Below are 22,325 nucleotides of genomic sequence, written 5' to 3'. Positions count from 1 at the left end.
AGGCAACTATCTGAGTTTTAGAAGACATCTGAAGGCAGCCCTGTTTAGGGAAATTTTTTAATGTTTGAAGTTTTATTCTGTTTTTAATGTTCTGTTGAAAGCCGCCCAGAATGTCTGGGGAAGCCCAGCCAAATGGGCGGGGTAGAAATAATAAATTATTATTATTATTATATTATGGTGGTCCTTTTAGATGGCAAACAGTCATTATTTGCTTTCACTTTTTAAAAGTAAACAATAGTTTTGTGGCTCCAGATGTCATTGTGGCAGAAGCTAGAGCCCATTTTATCTTTTACTTAATGGCACAGCAAGTTCTAAAGTTTGCAGCAATAGACTGACCTCACAGATTCCATTTCTGGTTAGCAAATGCGTCTGACTTAACAAGCACAACCCTATGGCCATTTACTCAAAAGCAAGGACCATTGTGTTCCATGGGGTTTTCTCCCTAGAACGTTTTAGCACTGCAGCCGAATCCCTTTTATATATAATGGCAGTAACAAACTGACTCCTGCAGCTGCTAAGGCAGCTGTGAAAAGTTTTAATGCCTAAGCATGGACCCCTAACAGAGCTGCATTCCTTAATCACCTACAGCAGGCATGGCCAAACTTGGCCCTCCAGCTGTTTTGGGACTACAACTCCCATCATCCTTAGCTAACAGGACAGGGATGGTGGGAGTTGTAGTCCCAAAACATCTGGCCAGGCCTGACCTACAGCCTTCACTGCACGGACAGGTACAAACTACAAATCCCAAGATTCCTGGCGGGTGGTGGGTGGGGAGCCAGGTGCTTTAAATGCAGGCTTCAGACGTGACCTTTGCCACGAGTTTTCCCGAGGGAATAATTTGAGCGTGCATTTTTTCCTTTTCTTTTGCCGGAAAGCAACGTCTGAATAGCAGCCCGGAGCTGGATAGGGTGGGATATTCCAGGGCGAAACGAGCTGGCCACCTACATTTCCCCATAGGGCCTAAAGCAAGCAAAGCAATGCAGAGGAGAGCGGCAGAAGTGGCGGAGGCGGGGACGCCTTTAAGGCCCGAGCTCCCGCCCTCTTCTCCATTCTCCTCCTCCTCCGCCTGGGCTGCAGAGGCTCCTGCTCGGCGCGCGGCTTCGCGGCGCCCACCCCCTCGGCCCTTCCTGCTCCTCCCCGGTTCGCCATGGCCTTCGCCACCCGCCCGTTCGTGCGCTTCTCGTCCGCCACCGCCGCCGCCAAGAAACTGGTGGTGAAGCATGTGGCGGTGATCGGCGGCGGCCTCATGGGCGCCGGGATCGCCCAGGTGAGCTGCGCGGGGGGCGGAAGGGGCGCTGCGCGGGCGGCTGCTGCTGCTGCTGCATCGGTACTTCGGTACTTGCCAAGAAAGCATTTTCTTTTTTTTATTCTTAAAAATTTAATCCCTCCTTGCATTGCACCGAGGAATTTTGGGTGTCCCGAAGCTTCACAAACTCCCAACAATCTTGTTCCTCTGTGCTGGCGAAGGAGCCTCTTGCCAGGAAAACCCCTTTCGAGCTTAATTTCTTAATGCCTCTTTATAAGTGGAGGATATTGGTAGGTTATGCAAATATTATTGTAAGGGTTTCTCAGAACACCTGGGAAGCTTGGTCTCCCAACGTGGTAAACGTGCCCCGCCCCTTTGCCCCTGACACGTGTGTGTACGGTACACACGTGTGTGTGTGCGTGTTGCAGGTGTTACTAACTCAGAGGCTTTCCGCCCACTTGAGTGCATGGCTAGGCTTGTTGTCCAGCTTCTCGTGCCTCGGCTGCATGACTTTTTGAAGACCAGAAACAAAATTGCGCTTGGCTGTTTTGGCTGGGAAGATGCACAGTTCATATCAGATAGGCAGCTAAATGCATGTGGCCTGAGTGGAATGTGGTTGAGTAAATGTCATGGTAAGTGTTCAAGGTCTTAGGGAGGAGGAGAGAGCATCAAATTTCCAATTATTATTACATATTTACCCCAGGGGGTGGGAGAGAGAAATTAGAATTTTCTGCCCCTGCAGAAAAATGCATTAATCATCCATATATGTAGGATATTTACCTCAGGAGGACTAATAAAGAGTAGTGCAACTTAATCCCCTTCCTATGTTTTGTCATAGGGTTGCTTAATTTTTTTTGCAGCTGTGAGGGCCCTTTGCAAGAAGACTCGGTTGCCTGGAGTTGAGGGTTCCCACTTCAAAATTAACACTAGCAGCAAAGGAGCTCCCAAACCACCCTGTCTATGCCAAGGGAAAAACCAGTATTATGTTCTGTAGTCTGGGATTGTGCAAATAGTAGACCATAAAACACAATATACAAAAGCACTGTACCCGGAGTTCCCTCTGTGTGAGGCTGTGAGCAGTGATAAGGGAGAGGGTTTTTTGGGGTGTGGTGATAGGATTGTGGACCTTCCCTCCAGTCACGTGTGATTTTTATACCTCTCCTGGTAATCTGCCTTTCAGGATCTGTTAAGGGCTGGGCCCCTGTCTCGCTTAGGTTGTGGGTGTTGCTCAACAGTATTATGCTGCAGGGCAGTAGACAATACTGCTGTTGCAAGTTACATGCATGTCACATTGGGTTTCGCAGAGATTCTTTAATTGTGGTTTTCCTGTTGAATTGTAAACCGCCTTTTGGAAAGGCAGAGGAAAAACGTTACAAATCTTTGCTCTTCTGCTTGTTCTTTCCAGAGACTCAAAGTGGTTAACGGCAGTGCTGTTTTTCTAGAAAAAAGGTGCCAGAACTCACCATGAACACCTCCCTCGTTTAATAATAATAATAATAATAATAATAATATTTATACCCCGCCCATTTGGCTGGGTTTCCCCAGCCACTCTGGGCTGCTCCCAACCGAATATTAAAAACACAATACAGCATTAAACATTAAAAACGTCCCTAAACAAGACTGCCTTCAGATGTCTTTTAAAATTAAGATAGTTGCTCATTGCCTTGACATCTGATGGGAGGGTGTTCCACAGGGTGGGCACCACTACCAAGAAGGCCCTCTGTCTGGTTCCCTGTAACCTCACTTCTCACAGTGAGGGAACTGCCAGAAGGCCCTCGCGCTGAACAATGGGGCCTACCTGAGAGATGCTGGAAGTGAGTTCGGGCTGGAAAAAAGCCCCTGGTAATAAAAACAGACTAAAGCACAAAAGTGGGAACACCAAAAAAATGTTTCCCACACACCCCTCCAACAGTACACCTCTGTCTTGTGGGGAAATTGAGTGAATTTTCAAATAAAAAATGATTTGAGCGTTGTACAATCCCTCTGTTTTGTTTTTTTAAAAATAATAATTGGTCTGATCCATTCCTGTAATGCCCTTGTGTGTTTTTCTCTCAAGATGTGTTGAAGTGAAAGGAATATAGCAATTAACTCTTTAACCAGACTGTTACTATACTGTTTTAAGTTTCTATTTTAACATCTCCAAGAAGCACTGCAGATTGGTTTTATAGTATCATTTCTGTGTTCTTTACTTAAATGTCTTTTTCATTCTTTGCTTATAAAAACATTAAAAACCCAACACCTGTAATTACTTCTAGCCTGCTTCCCATTGAGCACAGTCTTAAATAAGATTCATTTTCCTGTCCAGTTGGCTTCTATACATGCAGTGATAGGGGTGCCATCTTGTTCTTTGTCTCAGGCAGCAAAATGTATTGTGCTGGCCTTGTTCCCAAAACTGCTTACTATCTTGCCCATTTTGCAGATTCTTTTATGTAGGAGAATGCAAGTCTTCAAGTTACTCAAGGTCTGCAAGTGAAATGACCATTTTTGCTATATTGTATACACTAAAAAGCTGGTCCAGTAAAAGGCAACCATATATTTATATACACCCTATAAGGAAGGGTATTTTGCTGAGATCTAAAAATTCACTACTCAGCTTCTTGCAGAAACCTTTATCCCAATTTTTTTTTTTAAAAAAATATATGTTAAATTTCCAAGCACATCTCGTAGTGCAGAGAAGAGATTTTCTTCTAGAACTAGGTCTTGCCATGTCAGAGAATGTCTGGTTTTTTTTTGGGGGGGGGGGAGAATGATTGCTGTTACAAAGTAACTTTTCTAAAGCAGGAAATGAGTTCTGTTACCATGTTAGGTCTCTGTGGGTGTGACAGGTGAAGGTTCATCTTGAAAACCCTTGTCTCTTTTTGCTGAGTGCCTTTTGCTCCAGTAAGGAATGTGAGGGTTGGCTGAGGCACATTTTCCATTTGCAGTGATACTGCCTGCCCTTTGGTACCTAAGGAAATGTTTGGTCTTCCCTCACAATTCATCAATTTCACCCCTCCCCCCTTTTTTGTTCCCCCCCAGAAGGTAGAGAGCTGTAACTACCTCACCCCACCTTTTAAGACTGCTTGCTTTAATTCTTGTTCCCAGTTGGGATCACTGCCACTTTGGGCACATAGCGATGACAGATGTTCGAACTTCTTCAGAGCTCCTAGATTTTCTTATGGCCTGAAGGGAGGAGATCTCTAGGTGCACAGACGCATATGTTTTTGTTACTAAGCCCAACACTTCTCAAATTGAATTATTCTTTAGGCGGCACGTTTGGGTACAACCAGTTTCAGTTGCTAGTCTGAAGACAGTTGCAAAAGTCTGCTGCCGAGTTTGAGCACTAAAGCCGGATAAGGTTGAGCTGAAGAAGATTCAAACAAAATACACATGGCGTTTTCTTTTCTGCTTATCCTCTTTATGTACCCAGGATGATAAACTGGAGCAAGGCCCTTTGCTTTTTTTGCTTTTATAATTTCACAGTTTTCATCATGGGTATATTTTGTTTGCAAGGATGTAACACTGGGAAGGTTGGACAATCTGTCTGATAAGGAGATAGGGTCAGAGATCTGAGCTCCATATAGAAGGTAGCTCTTTATCCTTGTTGGCAGCTGCTGAACAATCCTGGGTTCTTTCTGTAGATGTTTAGCGGCACTTCTTGGCACTGAAGGGCCATAGCTCAGTTGTAGAGCTCTGTTTTGCATGCAGAAGGTTTCCAATTCAATCCCAGGCATGTCTGAGTAGCATCGCAAATGGCCCCTGTCTGAAACCCTGAAGAGATGCTGCCAGTCAGTGTAGGCATGGCCAAACTTGGCCCTCCAGCTGTTTTGGGACTACAATTCCCATTATCCCTAGCTAACAGGACTAGTGGTCAGAGATTATGGTAATTGCCTGGTGTAGACAGTACTGAGGCAGCTGGAGTGATTTGCTATAAGTCAGGTTCCTGTGTTGCTGATCCAAAGCAGTATAGTGGTTAAGAGTGTTGGGCTAGGACTGGAGTTCTATGAAGCTCACTGAGTGATCTGGGCCAGCTACAATCTCAGCCACAAAGATAAAATGTGAGGACAGAACCATATCTTGAACTCTGGTTGCTAGCCAGAATATAAATGTAGTAAACAAATAAATATTAGAAATGGGTGTGCACCTCTTTTTTCCATGGGTTACTTTCCTTTTTCATCATTATTTTTCTCCCCTGTTTTTCCTGTAGATTGCTGCAGCCACTGGCCACACTGTTATATTAGTGGACCAGTCAGATGAAATACTGAATAAATCCAAGAAAGGAATCGAGGATAGTTTGAAAAAGCTGACAAAGAAAAAGTTTGCAGACAAACCTGAGGTGGGATCTTTATTATTTGTAAATATTGGAAATAATGGTTGCATGTGACAAATCTACCTTGTTTGTTTGTTTGTAATGCCTAAATAGACAATTGCAGCAATGTTAGATTAGCATAATATTTTAAATAGATTCCTTTCAAGCTGGGTTGAATTCCACGCTTACAGCAACTCTGCTCTTTCCTCTGCCCCCAACCACAGTCAACAAGCAGAAGCAAACTTCCATACGTAGGCTGATTTTCTGCACGTTACCCTTGCAAAAGGGAATTGTAAGAAGGTGATCTTGCATTCAGTACCTAGGGCTGCCAACAGTCTACAACCCTTCTAACCACTTGCTTGTGTGGACCTGCACATACACACGTCTTAGCAAATTGGGGAACTGAATCTTGCCCTTCCCATCCTTACATATTGCCCCTAGTGATATGAAGATGACATCATTCGTGTGCAGGGAAAAACTTAAACATGTTGCAGAGTTCCCCAAAAGAGACCAGAGGCAATAGTACTTTATCCAACAGAGCTTTACTTGTGCTGAAGGCAAATGAGTGTAATGGTCACAAATCCAGATACATTCAGGATTGGCACAGTCCATAAAAATATCCATTTGCAGCACTTACAAAAACTTACAAACTTGTAACAAGAGTAAAGCTTAACACTGTGGCATACAGAAACAGAACACCACACCAGAAGGAAGAGAGAGAGAAAGTAAAACCCAGGCTCCTTCTGGCCTATATTTATAGTCAGCATGACCTTAATTGGAAGAGATAAGAAAACTAGTTCAAACCAGCTTCCCAGAAGGTATAACCCAAACAACTCATGACCCTTCTGCCTGCTTCTCTCACACAGAGAAGCTTCTAGTAGCTTATAGAATCGTCTTGTATTAATCAGAATAGGAAAGATCTCTACACACCAGTGCACTTTCTGCACTAAGAAATGCAAACTGACAGATAGTGGGAGGGCAATGCAGTCCTTTTCTCATGGCCAGACCATTATTTAGTTAAGTTTGGACTGACAGTGGCAGTTCCCCATTGTAAGGGTAATGGGCCCATTTGGATGGCCCACCCTCAGAAACTGATGGAGCCGGATATGTTCCTGGATGCTCTGGGGAATTTTTCAGTTGAGAAAGCTGGTGATCCTGTCAAAGCCCTGGTCTCTCGATATGAAATGATAAAATAGGCAGTTGACATTATCACTCTTGAGTGTCCCTTCTGGCTTTGTGCAGCCCGAGCTGCTCCAAGCTATGAAAAGCCGGACAAGAACTGGAGCGCAAGTGGTGCAAGTCTTGCTGGAAAACTGGCTGAACACTGGTAAATAACACATAATCATATGTACCATGTGGCAGTATGGACTGTGGAAAAAGTCTCATTTTTCAGCTTGCAGTGCGTCCCCAAGTAGGTAGCCATCGGAATTATTTCTGTTCCATTCTCAAGTCAGTTACTGAGGCTATTTGCTTTTCTTACCGTATTTGCTTAATTTACCGTATTTACTCAAATCTAATGCTCACCATTTTTGGCCACCTTTTTTCACAAATTACATTGCGAAAATTAAGGGCGCACTAGACTCAAGTAAATATGGTACTTTGCTAGTGGCTCCCTATTTGTGGACTGTTCTCCCCAGGGACGTTCCGCTGGCGCCTTCATTATACACCTTTAGATGTCAGGCAAAAATGTTCCTTTTTAACTAGTTACAGATAGGTAGCCGTGTTGGTCTGCCATAGTCAAAATAAAAAAAATCCTTCCAGTAGCACCTTTAAGACCAACTAAGTTAGTTCTTGGTATGAGCTTTCGTGTGCAAGCACACTTCTTCAGATACCTCTTGCATATTCAGTGGGATACGTGGATTGTAGAGGGTTCTTAATTCTAAGACCCTTGGGTATAATGTCCAGGTTCTTGCATTTAGTAAGAAAGAAGATATCAGTCTGTACCTGTGCAAGTTTCTTGGTGAGGTTGATGGACTTCCATTTCATGCGGCTCAATGTGGTGCCTTCCATGGTTCCAGTTACAGATAGGTAGCCGTGTTGGTCTGCCATAGTCAAAATAAAAAAAATCCTTCCAGTAGCACCTTTAAGACCAACTAAGTTAGTTCTTGGTATGAGCTTTTGTGTGCAAGCACACTTCTTCAGATACTTTTTAACTAGGTTAAACTTGGTTGATTGACATCTGCTGCCCTTTAAAATGTGTTTGGAAGGGGGGGAATTATTGGGTTGTCTTTGTTTTTATTATGTTTTTATTATGTATTTTCTGTTTTTTATGTTGTGAACCGCCCTTCGATCTACAGATACAGGGCGGTATACAAATTTAATAATAGTAATGATAATAGTCTATATTGTGTGTTAGGAGCAGCGGTGTGCTAGGAGACTGGGGGACTGCAGCATTCATGCACAGCTAGCAGGAGCTCTTAATTTCAATGTGCAGCACTATATTTGTTTTATTTTTACCGTTGAAATTGTAATCCTTCCCATGAAGGCAAATGAAATGCTGTGTGAACAGATTTTTGTTTTTTTCTCAGGCTGGTGCTGAGTTCATTGAGAAGACCTTAAAGAACCTGACCACGAGCACAGATCCAGTCTCTGTAGTCCACAGCACTGACCTAGTAGTGGAAGCCATTGTGGAAAACTTGGCAGTAAAAAACGAGCTCTTCAAGACATTGGATAAGTTTGCACCAGAGTATGTTCATAAAATGTTACAAAACTAATGCAGAATGTCCTTGTTATCTACTAGTTTTCACTAAAATATGGGCCTGTACAGAGTAGGCGAGGCAAGCCGAAATCTCCTATCTAGCCACCCTTTCCCACTGATTGGGGTTTAGTTGGATATTTAGACTTCTCGGATGCTTCCAGATGGGGACTTGAATTTGCAGACAGATTATTGGGATATCACAAAATGGGTTGTTGGTTCCAGGGTTTCTCTCCCCACTTACTGAAAGCAGATTAAATGGGAGAGGGGACTGCGAGCTGGTATGTGAAACCTACGATCGTTAAGCAGACGGAGATTATTTCAAAATTGATTGGTGACCTCCTCCCAAAAACTTGGGCAAAGAGGTGCCTCTTCAATTAAAAGTGAAAAAGAAAATAAATATTGCAGCTATTTCACCGGCAGTGCAAACTGAGATGCTTCAAAAGAAAGCATTCAGTATGAAGATTTAAGTTCTACAGGAAGTTTGGAAGTTCATCGTAATTCCGTATATATTATTCGGTGGTAGCTAATCATTTGAAGATCCCTGTTTCTCTTTTTTTGCTCACGGGGAGAGGCCTGAGAACTGAGTGAAGATACTAACTTCTGAAGCGAACGGAGGTGGAGCAGTTCTCCGCTTGTGAGCAAAGATTAAAAAGATATCCCTGTGCCAAAGAGCTACCTCCAACCAATTATTTATGTAAAGTCCCGCCCAGGCCTCCAGCTGTTCACGCCAAAGAAATTTAATCTTTGCTACCACTGTACTTTCTGAAGAATCCTAACCCTTAAGTGAGCAGCGTTATACTTTCTTCTAGACTGATAAAATAACCAGCTAAGAAGGCTGAAGGGGGGGGGGGAATTAATATAGGCCTATTCTAAAGTGGTATATTTATCAGATTGATTTGGTTATTACTGAATGTTTGTGGGCCGTCTGCTGACTCCTATTCTTCTTCCATAGATAGTAGTCTGTTACATTTTACATTTATTATTTATTAAAAACATTCTGTGCCACCTCTCGCATCAAGTCTCAAGGTGGTGTACAGTAACATTTTAAAAAACAACAACATTTCAGTGAGATAAAGATAACAGCTGACAATCCAGGGTAGAATTAAGGTCTCACTGAAATTAATTGCCCACAAATGCCTGGGAACATAAATATGCATTCAACAGGCTTTGAAACACCATCAGTGTTGGTGCTTGCATCAGCTTCGACGGCAATCCCTAGACAGGGTACCACTGCGGAGAAGCCCTCCCTGGCCATAGAATCATAGTATTGCAGAGTTGAAAAGGGGCCACAAGGGTCATCTAGTCCAACCCCCTGCAATGCAGGAATCTTAGCTAAAGCATCCATAACAGACGGCCATCCAACCTTTGCTTAAAAACCTCCAAGGAAGGAGAGTCCACAACCTGCTGCTAAGCAAGTCTCCAAGGACTGGAGCACAACGTGGGGGCCTCAGACCAAGTAGGGTAAGGTGTTCCTTCAACTAACCAGGTTCCAAGTTTAGAGCTTTACAGGGGAGAACCAAAGCATCAAACTTGACCCGTAACCTCTTGGCATGTAATAGCAGGACGCCCCAGTGAATAGCTTAGCTGCTGCATTTTGCAATACAGGCGACTCCCCACTTATGCAGAAGTTTCGTTCCAGGCCCCTCCGTGTGCATAAGTGAAATGTGTGTAAGTGGGTTGCCCACTGCAATGCCTGCAGCTTTCTGCCCAACAGCTGTTGAGCTGAGTAGTGTGGCAACAGCAAGAGCTCCCACACGCCATTTTGGACCCCTTGGAGTCGTCCTCCTCCTGGACTTCTGGCTCATGGACATCCTCTTTGGCTCAGGCCATGGGGACTTTCCAGCTCTCTCCCGCCATTTCAGGTTAGAATTTAATTACTAACATATTTCCCTGCAGTTACGTGCAAGTGAGGAGTCGCCTGTATAGTTTCAGCCTCCAGACCAACCTTTAAGGAAACCTCACAGTGCATTATGGTAGTCCAGTCTTGAGGTTATCCGTGCATGAATTGCAGTGGCAAAAGTACCTATGTCCAGGAAAAGTTGCAGCTGGCCTACCAGCCATAACTGCAAAAAGGCATTCCTACTGACTGCAGCCACCTGGGCTCTGGAACAAGGAGCGTCACACATAATCAGTTCAGAAGGGTACTAGATTAATCAAGTGGCAAACTTTAAACTGCAGCTAATATTATTATTAATTAATTGCACCACAGAGTTGAGTAAATCTTGCATTAAACCTGTTAATAATTCACTGGAATTGATTGGGCTTTACCACTTCTAGAAGCCCCCCCCCCCTTTTTTGTACATTTGGACCACATTCCTGTCTTCCTGTTAACAGAGACTTTACAAGAGACTTATAAAATTAGTTCATCACAGAAAATGAGTTCACTAGCTGAAGCAGAATATAGAACAGTGAGTGGTGACTTCTGAACCATACTATTTTAATTTTTATTCCCATTATACAGTCCACAAGGTGGCGCTGCAAATATGGGAATAGATTTTATTAAGGAGTGGTGCTGGAATTTTAAAGGATGCACTTTAAAAGAGTGCGCCATGTAGACGCTTATTCAGAACTGAAAGCTTGTTGGAGGGACATCTGGCTATGACTTCTGTGTCACTGAATCTTTACTTGAGATTGAGAAAGACACAGCATTTTGAAGGCTGAAATAAAATGAAAGGTGTAACTTTTTAACACTGCAGCTAGTAAGGTTTTGTTGTTTCTGGGTACATGGGACATAATGCAATTGCTGCATGTCTAAAGAGCAAGTAAATCACACAAATACAACCAACTTAAAATACAATTGCAATTTATTTTATATTAAGTGTCCTAAGCCTGCTGTTTATTAAATTCAACCTTAGAGGTAAAGGGTAAAGGTAAAGGGACCCCTGACCATTAGGTCCAGTCGTGACCGACTCTGGGGTTGCGGCGCTCATCTCGCTTTATTGGCCGAGGGAGCCGGCGTACAGTTTCCAGGTCATGTGGCTAGCATGACTAAGCCGCTTCTGGCGAACCAGAGCAGCGCACGGAAACGCCGTTTACCTTCCCACTGGAGCGGTACCTGTTTATCTACTTGCACTTTGATGTACTTTCGAACTGCTAGGTTGGCAGGAGCAGGGACTGAGCAATGGGAGCTCACCCCGTCATGGGGATTCGAGCCGCCGACCTTCTGATCGGCCAGTCCTAGGCTCTGTGGTTTAACCCACAGCGCCACCTGCGTCCATAGTAACCATGATGCTTAATAAAAACCACTTAATAGGCATAACTAATGTAAGTTAATATGTTGCATTACAGTATAAGTAGCAGAAGGCCAGGCCCCATTTCCAGCAATAACAACTAAGCCAAAGGACTGGGTGAGGAAATACGTTTTTACCTGGTGCCAAAAAAACATTGGGGTAACTGCCGTTTGAACCTCAGAGGGAAGTTCACCCAGGAATTGTGATATCTTCTATAAAGTATTACTTTAACATGCTCTGTGTGGGGCTGCCTTGGGAAAGTGCTCAGAAACTTCATCTGACTCAAAGAACATTGCTAACTGGGGCTGGCTGTAGGAAGTATACAGCTGCCTTGCTAGAACAGCTTCATTTTCTACTGGTCTGTTTCTGGGCAGAATTCCAAATGCTGGTTATCACCTATAATGCTCTATATGGCTTTGGCCTAAGCTATCTGAAAGACCATACTGCCTCATACGAACCTGTTCAGGTTTTGACATGTTTAGTGGGAGGTCCTGCCACCCTCACAGGCACGCTTGGTCAGGAAGCAAGAGAGGGACTTATCTGTCCCTGCTCCCAGACATTTTAATTTCAAGCAGTAAATTTCCAGGGTTCTGTCTCTTTACTTCTGTAAAGTGTTGGACCAGGACCTGAGAGACCAGCGTTCAAGTTCCCACTCATCTATGAAGCTCACTGTGTGGTGTTGGGCCAGTCACTGCTTCTCAGCCTAACCTACCTCACAGGATTGTTGTGGAAATTAAATGAGGAGAGAGAGAACCATGTATGCCACCTTGAACTCCTTGTAGGAAAAATGTGGGGTATGAATAAAAATAAATAATAGCCTATAGAGTCCTGAAAGCAGAGAACATGCAACTGATGCCAAATGCATGTTGTTTCTCCACAGGCATACCATATTTGCCAGCAACACTTCATCATTGCCCATCACGGAGATAGCCAATGCTACCACGAGGCAGGATCGCTTTGGCGGCCTACATTTCTTTAATCCGGTGCCTTTGATGAAACTTGTGGAGGTAAAGGGGTTTTGAAAATGTTCTAAAATGTTGCAGCATGGTTGGAGTGTCTTGCTACCTGTGTGTTGCAGAGGTTCTCCATGTTTGTTTGTTTGTTTGTTTGTTTGTTTCACCTTCTGTCTCCACGTTTGATCAGTCATGATCCCAGGGCAGGTTTTTGCACCACAGATAAAGGTAAAGGGACCCCTAGCCATTAGGTCCAGTTGTGGCCGACTCTGGGGTTGCGGCGCTCATCTCGCTTTATTGGCCGAGGGAGCCGGCGTACAGCTTCCGGGTCATGTGGCCAGCATGAGTAAGCTGCTTCTTGTGAACCAGAGCAGCACACGGAAACGCCGTTTACCTTCCCACCGGAGCGGTACCTATTTATCTACTTGCACTTTGCTGTGCTTTCGAACTGCTAGGTTGGCAGCAGCAGGGACCGAGCAACGGGAGCTCACCCCGTCGTGGGGATTCGAACTGCCGACCTTCCAATCGGCAGGTCCTAGGCTCTGTGGTTTAACCCACAGCGCCACCCATGTCCCAGCACCACAGATAGAATCATGTTAATCTACAGTAAAAACCAGGATGTGATTTAAACATCAGACTTTTTAAAAGAAAATTTAAAAAAATTGAGCAGAAAGAATAGAATATTGATTCACAACTATCACATTATGTCGGGACCCTCGGAAGGCCTGGGGGAGAAGATGTCACCAACAAGTGAGTGGGGTCTGTGCTAGCCACACCCGCCAAGTGAGGGTTTCCCATAGTGATGCTTGTTGTTCTGCTCTGGTCATTTCTAGTGCTATTTTGATAGCACAGGTGTTCAGAGGGTAAAAGCTGCTCAATTAAGCTGGCGCTCAATATTCAGGTGGGGCTCCGTTATTCCCTCTAATGGTGAGAGTCGAGAGAACCGGAGCCACAAGAGGGCTGCTGAGGAACAGGTGAACTTACCGTACTTCCGGCTGATCGTCCCCGAAAGAACAAGGAAAGTTCTTCAAAATGACTGTCCCGGGATAGGAAACTCCTCATGACCATAACCACATAGACAGACCAATGAGATCTTACATGTGGACAGAATGCAGCTTTTTATCCAGAAAAGAGTTAGATGATTATTATTTTTTAAATCACTGCATGTGATTTCTCATGAGTCTTTCTCATGAGTAGCTGACACAGGTATAGATTACTTGTACCTAAGGAAAGCATGGTATGTGTACACCAAACCTCCACATTACCTGCCCCCCCCTTGCAAGATCCATGGATTGTGAACCACCCTGAGATCTACAGATAAAGGATGGTATACAAATTTGATAAATAACAGTAATAATGTTCAACAAGTGGATAGTCTGCATACACAATAGTTGAGCTGTAGAAATCATAAAAGTGTATGCTGTCCTTCACCTGTTGATCTCAGGGCAATTCACAACATAAAATTACATTATAAAAACCACAGAAGACATAATAAAAATAAGAACAGCAACAGACCAATAATCACCCCCCCCTTCTGCATGTGTAGGGACAGTGTGTACCTGTGTTCAGTGTGAGCAAGTATTGTGTTGGTCCCTCTCTCAGAATGGCTGCTTTTATGAAAGTTAAACTTGTTGTTGACGTAAAGAGAACCCCCCCCCAGCCCACCCACCTTTGATGGTTTTGTTTTTAGGTTATCAAGACTCCAATGACCAGCCAAAAGACTTTCGAGTCCCTCATGGATTTCAGCAAAGCATTGGGGAAGAATCCGGTCTCTTGTAAGGCAAGTATATTTTATATTGTGGGAGGAGGGAGGTCCAGGTAAGTTCAGAGTGCTTCAGACTTGGAGGCAATGGGGATTTTTTCTGCTCTGCTCATGAAGTCATCCTTTAAATTTTATTTTTTTTAAAAAAAAAATCACAGACAACAGGTTGCCAAAAATGATTTTTTTAATAAGACTCAGTGCTCTGCCAGCCCCCTCTGCCTGCTTTCTTTCCATCCGAGGGGTGGTTCTGGCTGTCAGCTGCCTCCTTAATTTCATTGCTGCCTTTGTAGAACTTGAGCAGGGAAGAGGATGGGGAGAAAACTAGAATTAGTTGGCTCTGTCTGCCCTTGGATGTGGTTCCACCGAGTGTTGGTCTCACTGCCTTCTTCCAGTTGCAGAGGCCAGTCACCGCCATTACTGACTAGATTGATTACTAATGATCATCATATCTGAAAGGCCAGTCCAAGCCAAATAGAAGAGATTTGGGGCAGGACGGGAAGAGAATAGTAGAAACGACAAATATTGTAGAACAATTCATGATGCTCATGAGATAAGCTAGTGTGCTGTAATGACTAAGACTAAGCTCAGGAAGTCATTGATTTAAATTTGCCAGTAGGTGATCTTAGACAAGTGCTTCTCAGCTTCAGCCACCATCACCAGCGGCTGCCAGATCTACATAATATAATTTATTGACTGTTCGTTTTGGCTCTTCACATTTTTGCTGTTTGGTTTCTGTTTTAGTAACTGCATTTTAATTATGGGTTGTTGTTGTTGTTGTTATTATTATTATTATTGGTTTTTTGTAATCTGCTTTGAAGTGGAGGAGAAGGAGAAATAACACAAGAACATTGGTTAATAATACTAGTCTAACTTGCAGAGTTACAAGCTAATGCACGTGAAGCACTTTGAACATTGGAATGCATTCTGTAAATGCTAACATAGTATTTTTGTCAAAACAAGGAATGCATCACTTGTCCATTGTATTCTGTAGCTGATTCTCCTTCCTCTTGCTTTCAGCGTAGTAGGCACATTTTGAAATAACTTACCAGTATAGAACTTGATAGGGTCCACTTTAATCCCTGTCTTTCTGTTGACAGGACACTCCTGGGTTTATTGTCAACAGGCTTCTTGTGCCTTACCTGATGGAAGCAGTTCGGCTCTTTGAGAGGGGTAAAGATAAGCAGAGTTCTGCTTTGTGGGATATGAACGGCTTATTTGTGTTGTGCTGTGGAACGTTGTTCTCGAGCAATCATTTTCTCTGGCATTTCATACCGTGTCAGAAATCAGAATGAAAAATAAATTCTTGGAACTATTCCTGTTAATGTGGGGAAATTACCTCTGTGAAGTACGTAGGTACTTGTGTGAAAATGGTTGTTTTTTTGTTCAGTTAGACAAAACCCTTTTGGCATATGCACACAAATTGAGAGTCCACACCAGATCCGTTCTGACATGTGTTTCCTCATTCACCCTGTCACTCTGCTTTTCTTTCATTGTAAGTGCAGCATTGCTCTTATATTCCCCGTGTGCCCAGTTTGTTCATTATCTAGCTGTGTTGACAATACAACATGGACTAGAGAGCTGGTGCCATTTTGCATACTCTGGTGGCACTTGGTTAGTACAGTCTGCATGGCCACATTCCAGTCTTTTTGATAGATTACAATGTGTTTCTTATCTGCCATTACAACTCTTACTCATTTGTTAAAGACACCCCCACCCCATACCCAAAATTAGCTTATTGAGCTTTGGGACAGAGGATATCTATGGAACTGGACCTATTAACTACCATTTCAGTTAAACTGGGAGGTGCCAAATTGCAGTTGGAGGCATTGTAATGAACAATGTTCTTCTTAAGCTTTTTCATTTTAACTCTATGTACAAAATTGGAGCCAAAAAGAATCTAGATACATGAACTGAAAAGTGAGTATTAAAAAAATATACATCAGTAGGCATAATGAATAATGAGTTTTGTTCTTCTTGCCCAGGCTGGGTATACTCTGGGCTAAAATATCCAAATGGTACATTCGGTTGTGTAAATACCTATGCCAGGTACAGGTGGCCTGCTGCAGCAGTGGGAAATCTTGCTCAGAGATTTTTTGTTTGCAAGCATGGTGCTCACACTTTCAAACCCATCTTTATGCCATCAATATTAGCCTCACATCTGGCATTGCTTGGGAATTTCAAGAAACCAGCAAAATTAAGTGCGGTTTTACACCAGTGCATAAAATCAGTGCAATTTTAAAAGATCCAGTCCGCCATCTTGATTCAAAATGGTGTTCATTTGCAGACAAAAAGCCTGCCTGATCCTTCATCTCAGGAACCATCGCACAAAATTTGGTTAAGATACCTTAAGTGGTTTCCAAATGCTGCACCGGGGACAAACAATTTCCCAAAAAGACATAGTTGATGCTGTTAGAGATAGGAAACTTGCTTTAAAAAGACTGGTCTTTGTGAGATTGGATCCTATGAAATTGGATCCTATGACCCATAGTTCTCTCTTTGCCAGTCTTTCTTACATTCCTGGGCCAGCACAAATGTTTTTGAGCAATGAAAATGTCTTGGGGCATTGTGATCCATTTCTCTTCTCTGTGTACCATTTTACTGCTACAGTGTCTCGTAGGGTAGATGGGGTTGATGAAAGCAGTTTGATGGGAGTAGGAATAATGAGCCGAGGGCAAATTAACTGCTAGCACAAAGTGCTGGACAGTTCCTGCCCTGGTACTGTGTTGATGGAAATAAGGAATTATTATTTTTGTCTTTCATACCTGAGAGCCTGCCTTGAAATGAGCCTTGTCGTCTTCAAAGGAAACACGCTTGTTGTGTGAAAAGCTAAAGAGAAAGTTACTCTGTTGTAACTGTTCAGATTAAGCCCCCTTTCATGGTTGTCTGCTATTAAGAATGTTATTTCAAACATTTTATTTGGAAAGCAGCCTTGCCTCGCAGATGAAAGACCTCCATTATCAGGATCTCCGCAAATATATTTTAAATATTAAAAGCTCCCTTTGTAGTTCATAAAAGTGTCTTCAGCTTGTGAAACAAAATTAACTATACTTCTTGCTTATCCATCAACAAATACTGCTAATTACTCCTCAAAGGCAGTATAAGAACAAATTAGAGTGATTTTTCAAAAAGCAAAGGAGTGGCATTATGGAAACAACTTTTGTTTTATCTGAAAGCTCACCATATAAAGTGCTTCAGTTAAATGTTGCATTCCTGCATGCATAAAATATATATCCATTTTAAATTTACATGGGTGAGAAACGGGATGTGGCTTTGTCTGATTAAATGTATTCTTTAATTTAAGTCTTCGCCCCCTCCCTTCGGCTAAGTAGCATCCTGATTTTTGTTTTTGATGTGGCTTTTAAAAAATTTAAGACTTGGGATTTTAAGAACTTGTTGGAAAATGTATTAAAACTAATGTGGTAAAAAAAAAGAAAAAAGGTTGGCATCTCACTGCAACCCGATGTTTTGCTTTAATTGTGCCAGACTTGAGAGAGGTTTTATTCATTCCAGCAGGAGAGGTAAAGGCCAGTGTAATTCTATGTATTAAATTGTAGTTTATGGCTTTGTCCTTGGCCTTTTGCTCACACCCGCCTAAAAAAAAAAAAAATCAAAGTAAGATGGAAGTTCTAGCATATGATTTTTCAGACTTTCCATTTTCAGGGAGCGCTTTCTACTTTAACACAGCTTTTTGAAGAATCGGCTAAGCCTCTGTCATGGAATCTCTTTACACTGCACAGGATTCTGTATGCAGTGAGCCTGCATTTTTGCATCAGCCGCAATGCATGTGCCTACTGCCATGCAGACCCTGCTATTGTGCCCACTCCCCTCCATTTGCTGTTAAATGGTGGGAGGAGTGAGTCAAGCTTAGAATGAAGCCACTGACCCCTGTTAAAAGCAGAGCATCAGGTGGTCCCCATCCCAAACCACTGGGAAGCCACATCTTTAGTGATAATCTGTTAACTGGTATACTGACGTTGTGCAGTTTCTGCAGCAAAGCCTTCTTAAAAGCTGCTGCTTTATTGAGTGCGGAGCCCAAATGCCTTAGTGAGTTGAAACCAAGTTTTAGGCCTTGAAAGAAGGGAGAACAGATGCTGACCTTTGTTAACCCGCCTGTCAACTGTGTCCTTAGGAGATGCAGCAAAGGAAGATATTGACGTTGCCATGAAGCTCGGGGCAGGCTATCCCATGGGCCCGTTCGAACTCCTGGACTATGTTGGTCTGGATACCAGTAAATATATTATAGATGGTATGTACATTTTTCCTGACAAGCTTGATGATACAGTGGTGCCTCGCAAGACGAAATTAATCCGTTCCGCGAGTCTCTTCATCTTGCGGTTTTTTCGTCTTGCGAAGCACGGCTATTAGCGGCTATTAACGGCTTAGCGGCTATTAACGGTTTAGTGGTTTTAAGAAAAAGGAAACAAACTCGCAAGAACTCGCAAGATGTTTCGTCTTGCGAAGCAAGCCCATAGGGAAATTCGTCTTGCGGAACGACTCAAAAAACGGAAAACTCTTTCGTCTAGCGAGTTTTTCGTCTTGCGAGGCATTCGTCTTGCGGGGCACCACTGTATATACCATATTTTTCGCTCCATAAGACGCACCTGAGGATAAGACGCACCTAATTTTTAGAGGGGGAATGCAAGGGGGGGGGGAATTCTTTAAAGGGAGCGCTGAGCAGAGCCTGTATGCATTCCAGGCTCTGCTCAGCTCTCCCTTTCACGAGCCGCGAGGAGCGCGTGTGCAGTGACGGGCTGCCTTTTTTCCTCCTCGGGAAAAAGCCCCCAAGAGCCGCACACAAGTTTCACACTGCTCTTTAAAGGGAGCGCGGCTCTTGGGGGCTTTTCTGGGAGGTGGGGAAAGGGACAGAGCTGTGCGCTCTGTCCCTTCCCCCAGGTCCCGCAAAAGTCAGGGATAGCCCCGCAAAGCCTCCGCAGGGCATGGGAATGAAGGCTCCCCATGCCCTGCGGAGGCTTCGTGCGGCTAAGCCAGAAGCTAGAACAGCTAGAGGGAGCGCTGCACAGTGCTCCCTCTAGCTGTTCTGGCTTCTGGGATAGCTGCGCAGCCTGCATTCACTCCATAAGACGCACACACATTTCCCCTTACTTTTTAGGAGCGAAAAGGTGCGTCTTATAGAGCGAAAAATGCGGTATCTATTTTACATGCATCTTTCTTTATTGAAAGAGAAACCCAAAGTGGCTCACAAGTTAAAATAGATATGGTGTGTGTCCCCTGCCCCTGTTCTTGCAAACAGCTAATGGGGCTTTGTGAAACTTCAGTTGTGTTGAATTTTGTTGCTGTTCTCACATGGGGGGAAAGTGACTGTTCCTGAGAATCACAGAAGAGGGTTCCTTATTGTCTGTCTCAGTCTTGCTTCTGGTAAGAGTGAGCTTGACTAAACTACTGTTTATGGTAGGTTCCCCCCCTCCCCACTGTGAGGGGTCTTTGTCAACAGTTCCCTTGGAGGTGCTAAAGATGACAGTTGCATCAGCACAATCCCTATGTTAGGGAGAGTTTTAGTGGTCCTGGGGCTGTGTGTGTGTGCGCGCGCGCTCCTAGAGCCAGGCTCAGGGAACCTGTGGTTCTATGGATTTTGGACTATAGTTCTCATCGCTATTGGAATCTGCATAACATCACCTGAGTCACTAAGACCTGTGCTTAGACTTGAATAAAGTGGAAGAGGTTGCTGGATTTTCAGAATTTAGTCCTGTAATTCCCCTCCAGTCCTTTTTGAGCAGGTGAAGTATGCAGTTTCCCCCTCCATTCTCAACTACCCCAGGTGAGTTAGTTGGGAATGAAGGCCTTGAAAATAACCAGCATCTGATCAAATTGAGACTTTACATAATGGGCACGCGCTGCTCCTTTCCCCCTCTCTCACCAGGGTGGCATTTGTTAGAGCCAGACAACCCTCTCTTCGCTCCAAGCCCGCTGCTGGATAAACTCGTAGAGGAGAAGAAGCTGGGGAAGAAGACTGGAGAAGGATTTTACAAATACAAATGAACTGGGCCATGTTTTTCCAGAGTTAAGGATAACCTCCTTGTGCCATTTGGATGTACTTGGAATGCTGCTTAATCAGGGCTTTTAAAAAGAAGTAGTCAACACTACTATATAATCAAAATGCACAATGTGTCTTGAGGCAATTGTTTTCCCGGGTTAATGATTTTCTCGATCTATGATTCTGAGAGCTTTACATTCTCAAAGTGCCTTTTTTTCATAAGCTCCCTGTCTCAAAGGCCAAATAAATGGGGTCTGAGTTAATAAGACTTGTAACAAGCATCCTGTTTAAGAGGTGGACACTTGAATGCGAATAAAATAGTCCCGAGATCATCTTTATAAGCAGCACACTGCTTTTAATTTATCTTTTTCTTTCTTGGCCAGTAGGTGGCATTATGATAGCATTGTTCTGAATGCAAGTGGAAACACAGTTTTTGCATGTCAACCAGTGACATTTTATGAAAGGCAAGCTTGCACCTACTGGTGCAAATGAGCGATACCTTAACCACTATCTCCTTTATTCTATTGTCTCTGTATAGGTTTTCAGCTTTAAACCTGGACGCGTGTACTTGCCTTACTTAATAAATAGAGGTGAAGGAGACAGCAGCCGAGAGTTCCTAAGCTACTTAATAATTTTAAAAGGGGGGGAGGAGGCTCCCTTGCTAAGGAAACTGAGGTATGATCTTTCGAGCCTTCGTTTTTCTTCATTTAAAAGCCACCCATCTAAGTGTGGCTACAACTGCAACTAAAACTTATGCAGATTCCACTAAATTCACGGCACAGGTTTCCACCTCTGCTTTAGAGTCTCAGGTAGGAAAAATATTAGAGCCTTGCAGAAACTATGCATGAAGTTTGAGACAACTGCTTTTGGCTATGGGGGGGGGGGCGGTACCTAAGAACTGGATACAATGCCAAGATAGCAAGTACAGTGCTACCTCGGGTTACAGACGCTTCAGGTTACAGACGCTTCAGGTTACAGACTTCGCTAACCCAGAAATAGTACCTCGAGTTAAGAACTTTGCTTCAGGATGAGAACAGAAATTGCGCGGCAGCCCCATTAGCTAAAGTGGTGCTTCAGGTTAAGAATGGACCTCCAGAATGAATTAAGTTCTTAACCTGAGGTACCACTGTATAGCTGTTTGGGATTTACTTCTTTTTCCATATACCTGGCTTAAATTACATTAAGAGTATGGCAAGCATGCAAAGCCAACAGGAGTGAAAGTGCTTTGCATGAGTGATAAACGGATACTTTTGTTCAGGTTAAGCTATATAAAGTTTAAATTCTCTATATAGACACAATCCCCACAAAAGAGAACCTCGTATTACCTAATCCCTTCCCAGTATTATTATTAATTACTACAACTCCTGTTTTAATAGGTTGTCCTCTGTTCACCCTAAGGTCCCAAGGTAGGTTACAACAGTTAAAATACAGTGTTAAGAAACAGCTTAAACAATCTACGCCTGCAAAAATAGGGTGGCAGGTGTCAAAGAGTTGGGTCTTCTGCATTTGCCGAAAGCTGTCTTTTCACAACTAAGGGGCTGCCACAGTGGATGTCCTCTCCCAGCTCACCACCTCCCTGAGATTCTGAGGGTGGTGGAACTACCAAGAGGGACCTCTCTGCTGAACTTTGACTTTCCCTTTCCTTTTGGAGAATACTGGGCTGGTAAAGGAAAGGAAGAAAATTAGTGTTTGGATCTGCATTATTTTATGGCTATAGATAGGAAGGAACTGGAGCGAACAGAAATGCAGGAAAATAAGTGGGAGTCAGAGGCTTGTTAGAAAGTTGTACTGTGACAAGTGTTTCTGTCGGCAGCATAGCTGTAAACCAGGCATAGGCAAACTCGGCCTTCCAGATGTTTTGGGACTACAACTCCCATCATCCCTAGCTAACAGGACCAGTGGTCAGGGATGATGGGAGTTGTAGTCCTAAAAAACATCTGGAGGGCCAGGTTGGCCTATGCCTGCTGTAAACCAAGATGATAAATGGATACCTGTCAGAGCCCTAAATTGTCAAGATTTAATTGTGAATTAAACATTCACTGAAGTGAATATATAGTTCACTGTGAAGCTTGCTTGTCTCCCCCCGCCACCTCCTATCAAAAGGATAGTCTTGCAGGTTACCCTTGAAGTGCTAATTGAAAAATTGAGTCCACCTG

At 43.5% G+C, this 22,325-nt stretch overlaps 1 protein-coding gene across 1 annotated transcript; it reads left to right on the top strand.

The window, feature by feature from the left end:
• The first annotated feature begins 1,065 nt into the window (after positions 1-1,065).
• On the top strand, positions 1,066-20,510 carry HADH (hydroxyacyl-CoA dehydrogenase). Its single transcript, XM_081020401.1, has 8 exons — positions 1,066-1,267; positions 5,433-5,561; positions 8,063-8,220; positions 12,343-12,469; positions 14,106-14,195; positions 15,275-15,347; positions 18,307-18,423; positions 20,056-20,510. The coding sequence occupies exons 1-8, from the start codon at positions 1,148-1,150 to the stop codon at positions 20,172-20,174; spliced, it is 933 nt and encodes a 310-aa protein (XP_080876527.1). The 5' UTR covers positions 1,066-1,147; the 3' UTR covers positions 20,175-20,510.
• Positions 20,511-22,325: the final 1,815 nt, after the last annotated feature.

This window comes from Podarcis pityusensis, assembly GCF_964106645.2.
Source record: "Podarcis pityusensis genome assembly, chromosome: 9".
Taxonomy (NCBI): Eukaryota; Metazoa; Chordata; class Lepidosauria; order Squamata; family Lacertidae; genus Podarcis; species Podarcis pityusensis.
Note: the sequence above shows the minus strand (reverse complement) of the source record. Positions and strands in the feature narration are given on the sequence as shown.

What these genes read in the sequence shown, in the direction of transcription:
- HADH (XM_081020401.1), top strand. Translation starts at nt 1,148, where the DNA reads ATGGCCTTCGCCACCCGCCCGTTCGTGCGCTTCTCGTCCGCCACCGCC. An exon ending in TGGGCGCCGGGATCGCCCAG is followed by an intron (nt 1,268 to 5,432) that starts GTGAGCTGCGCG and finishes TTTTTCCTGTAG; the next exon opens with ATTGCTGCAGCCACTGGCCA. An exon ending in TTGGATAAGTTTGCACCAGA is followed by an intron (nt 8,221 to 12,342) that starts GTATGTTCATAA and finishes GTTTCTCCACAG; the next exon opens with GCATACCATATTTGCCAGCA.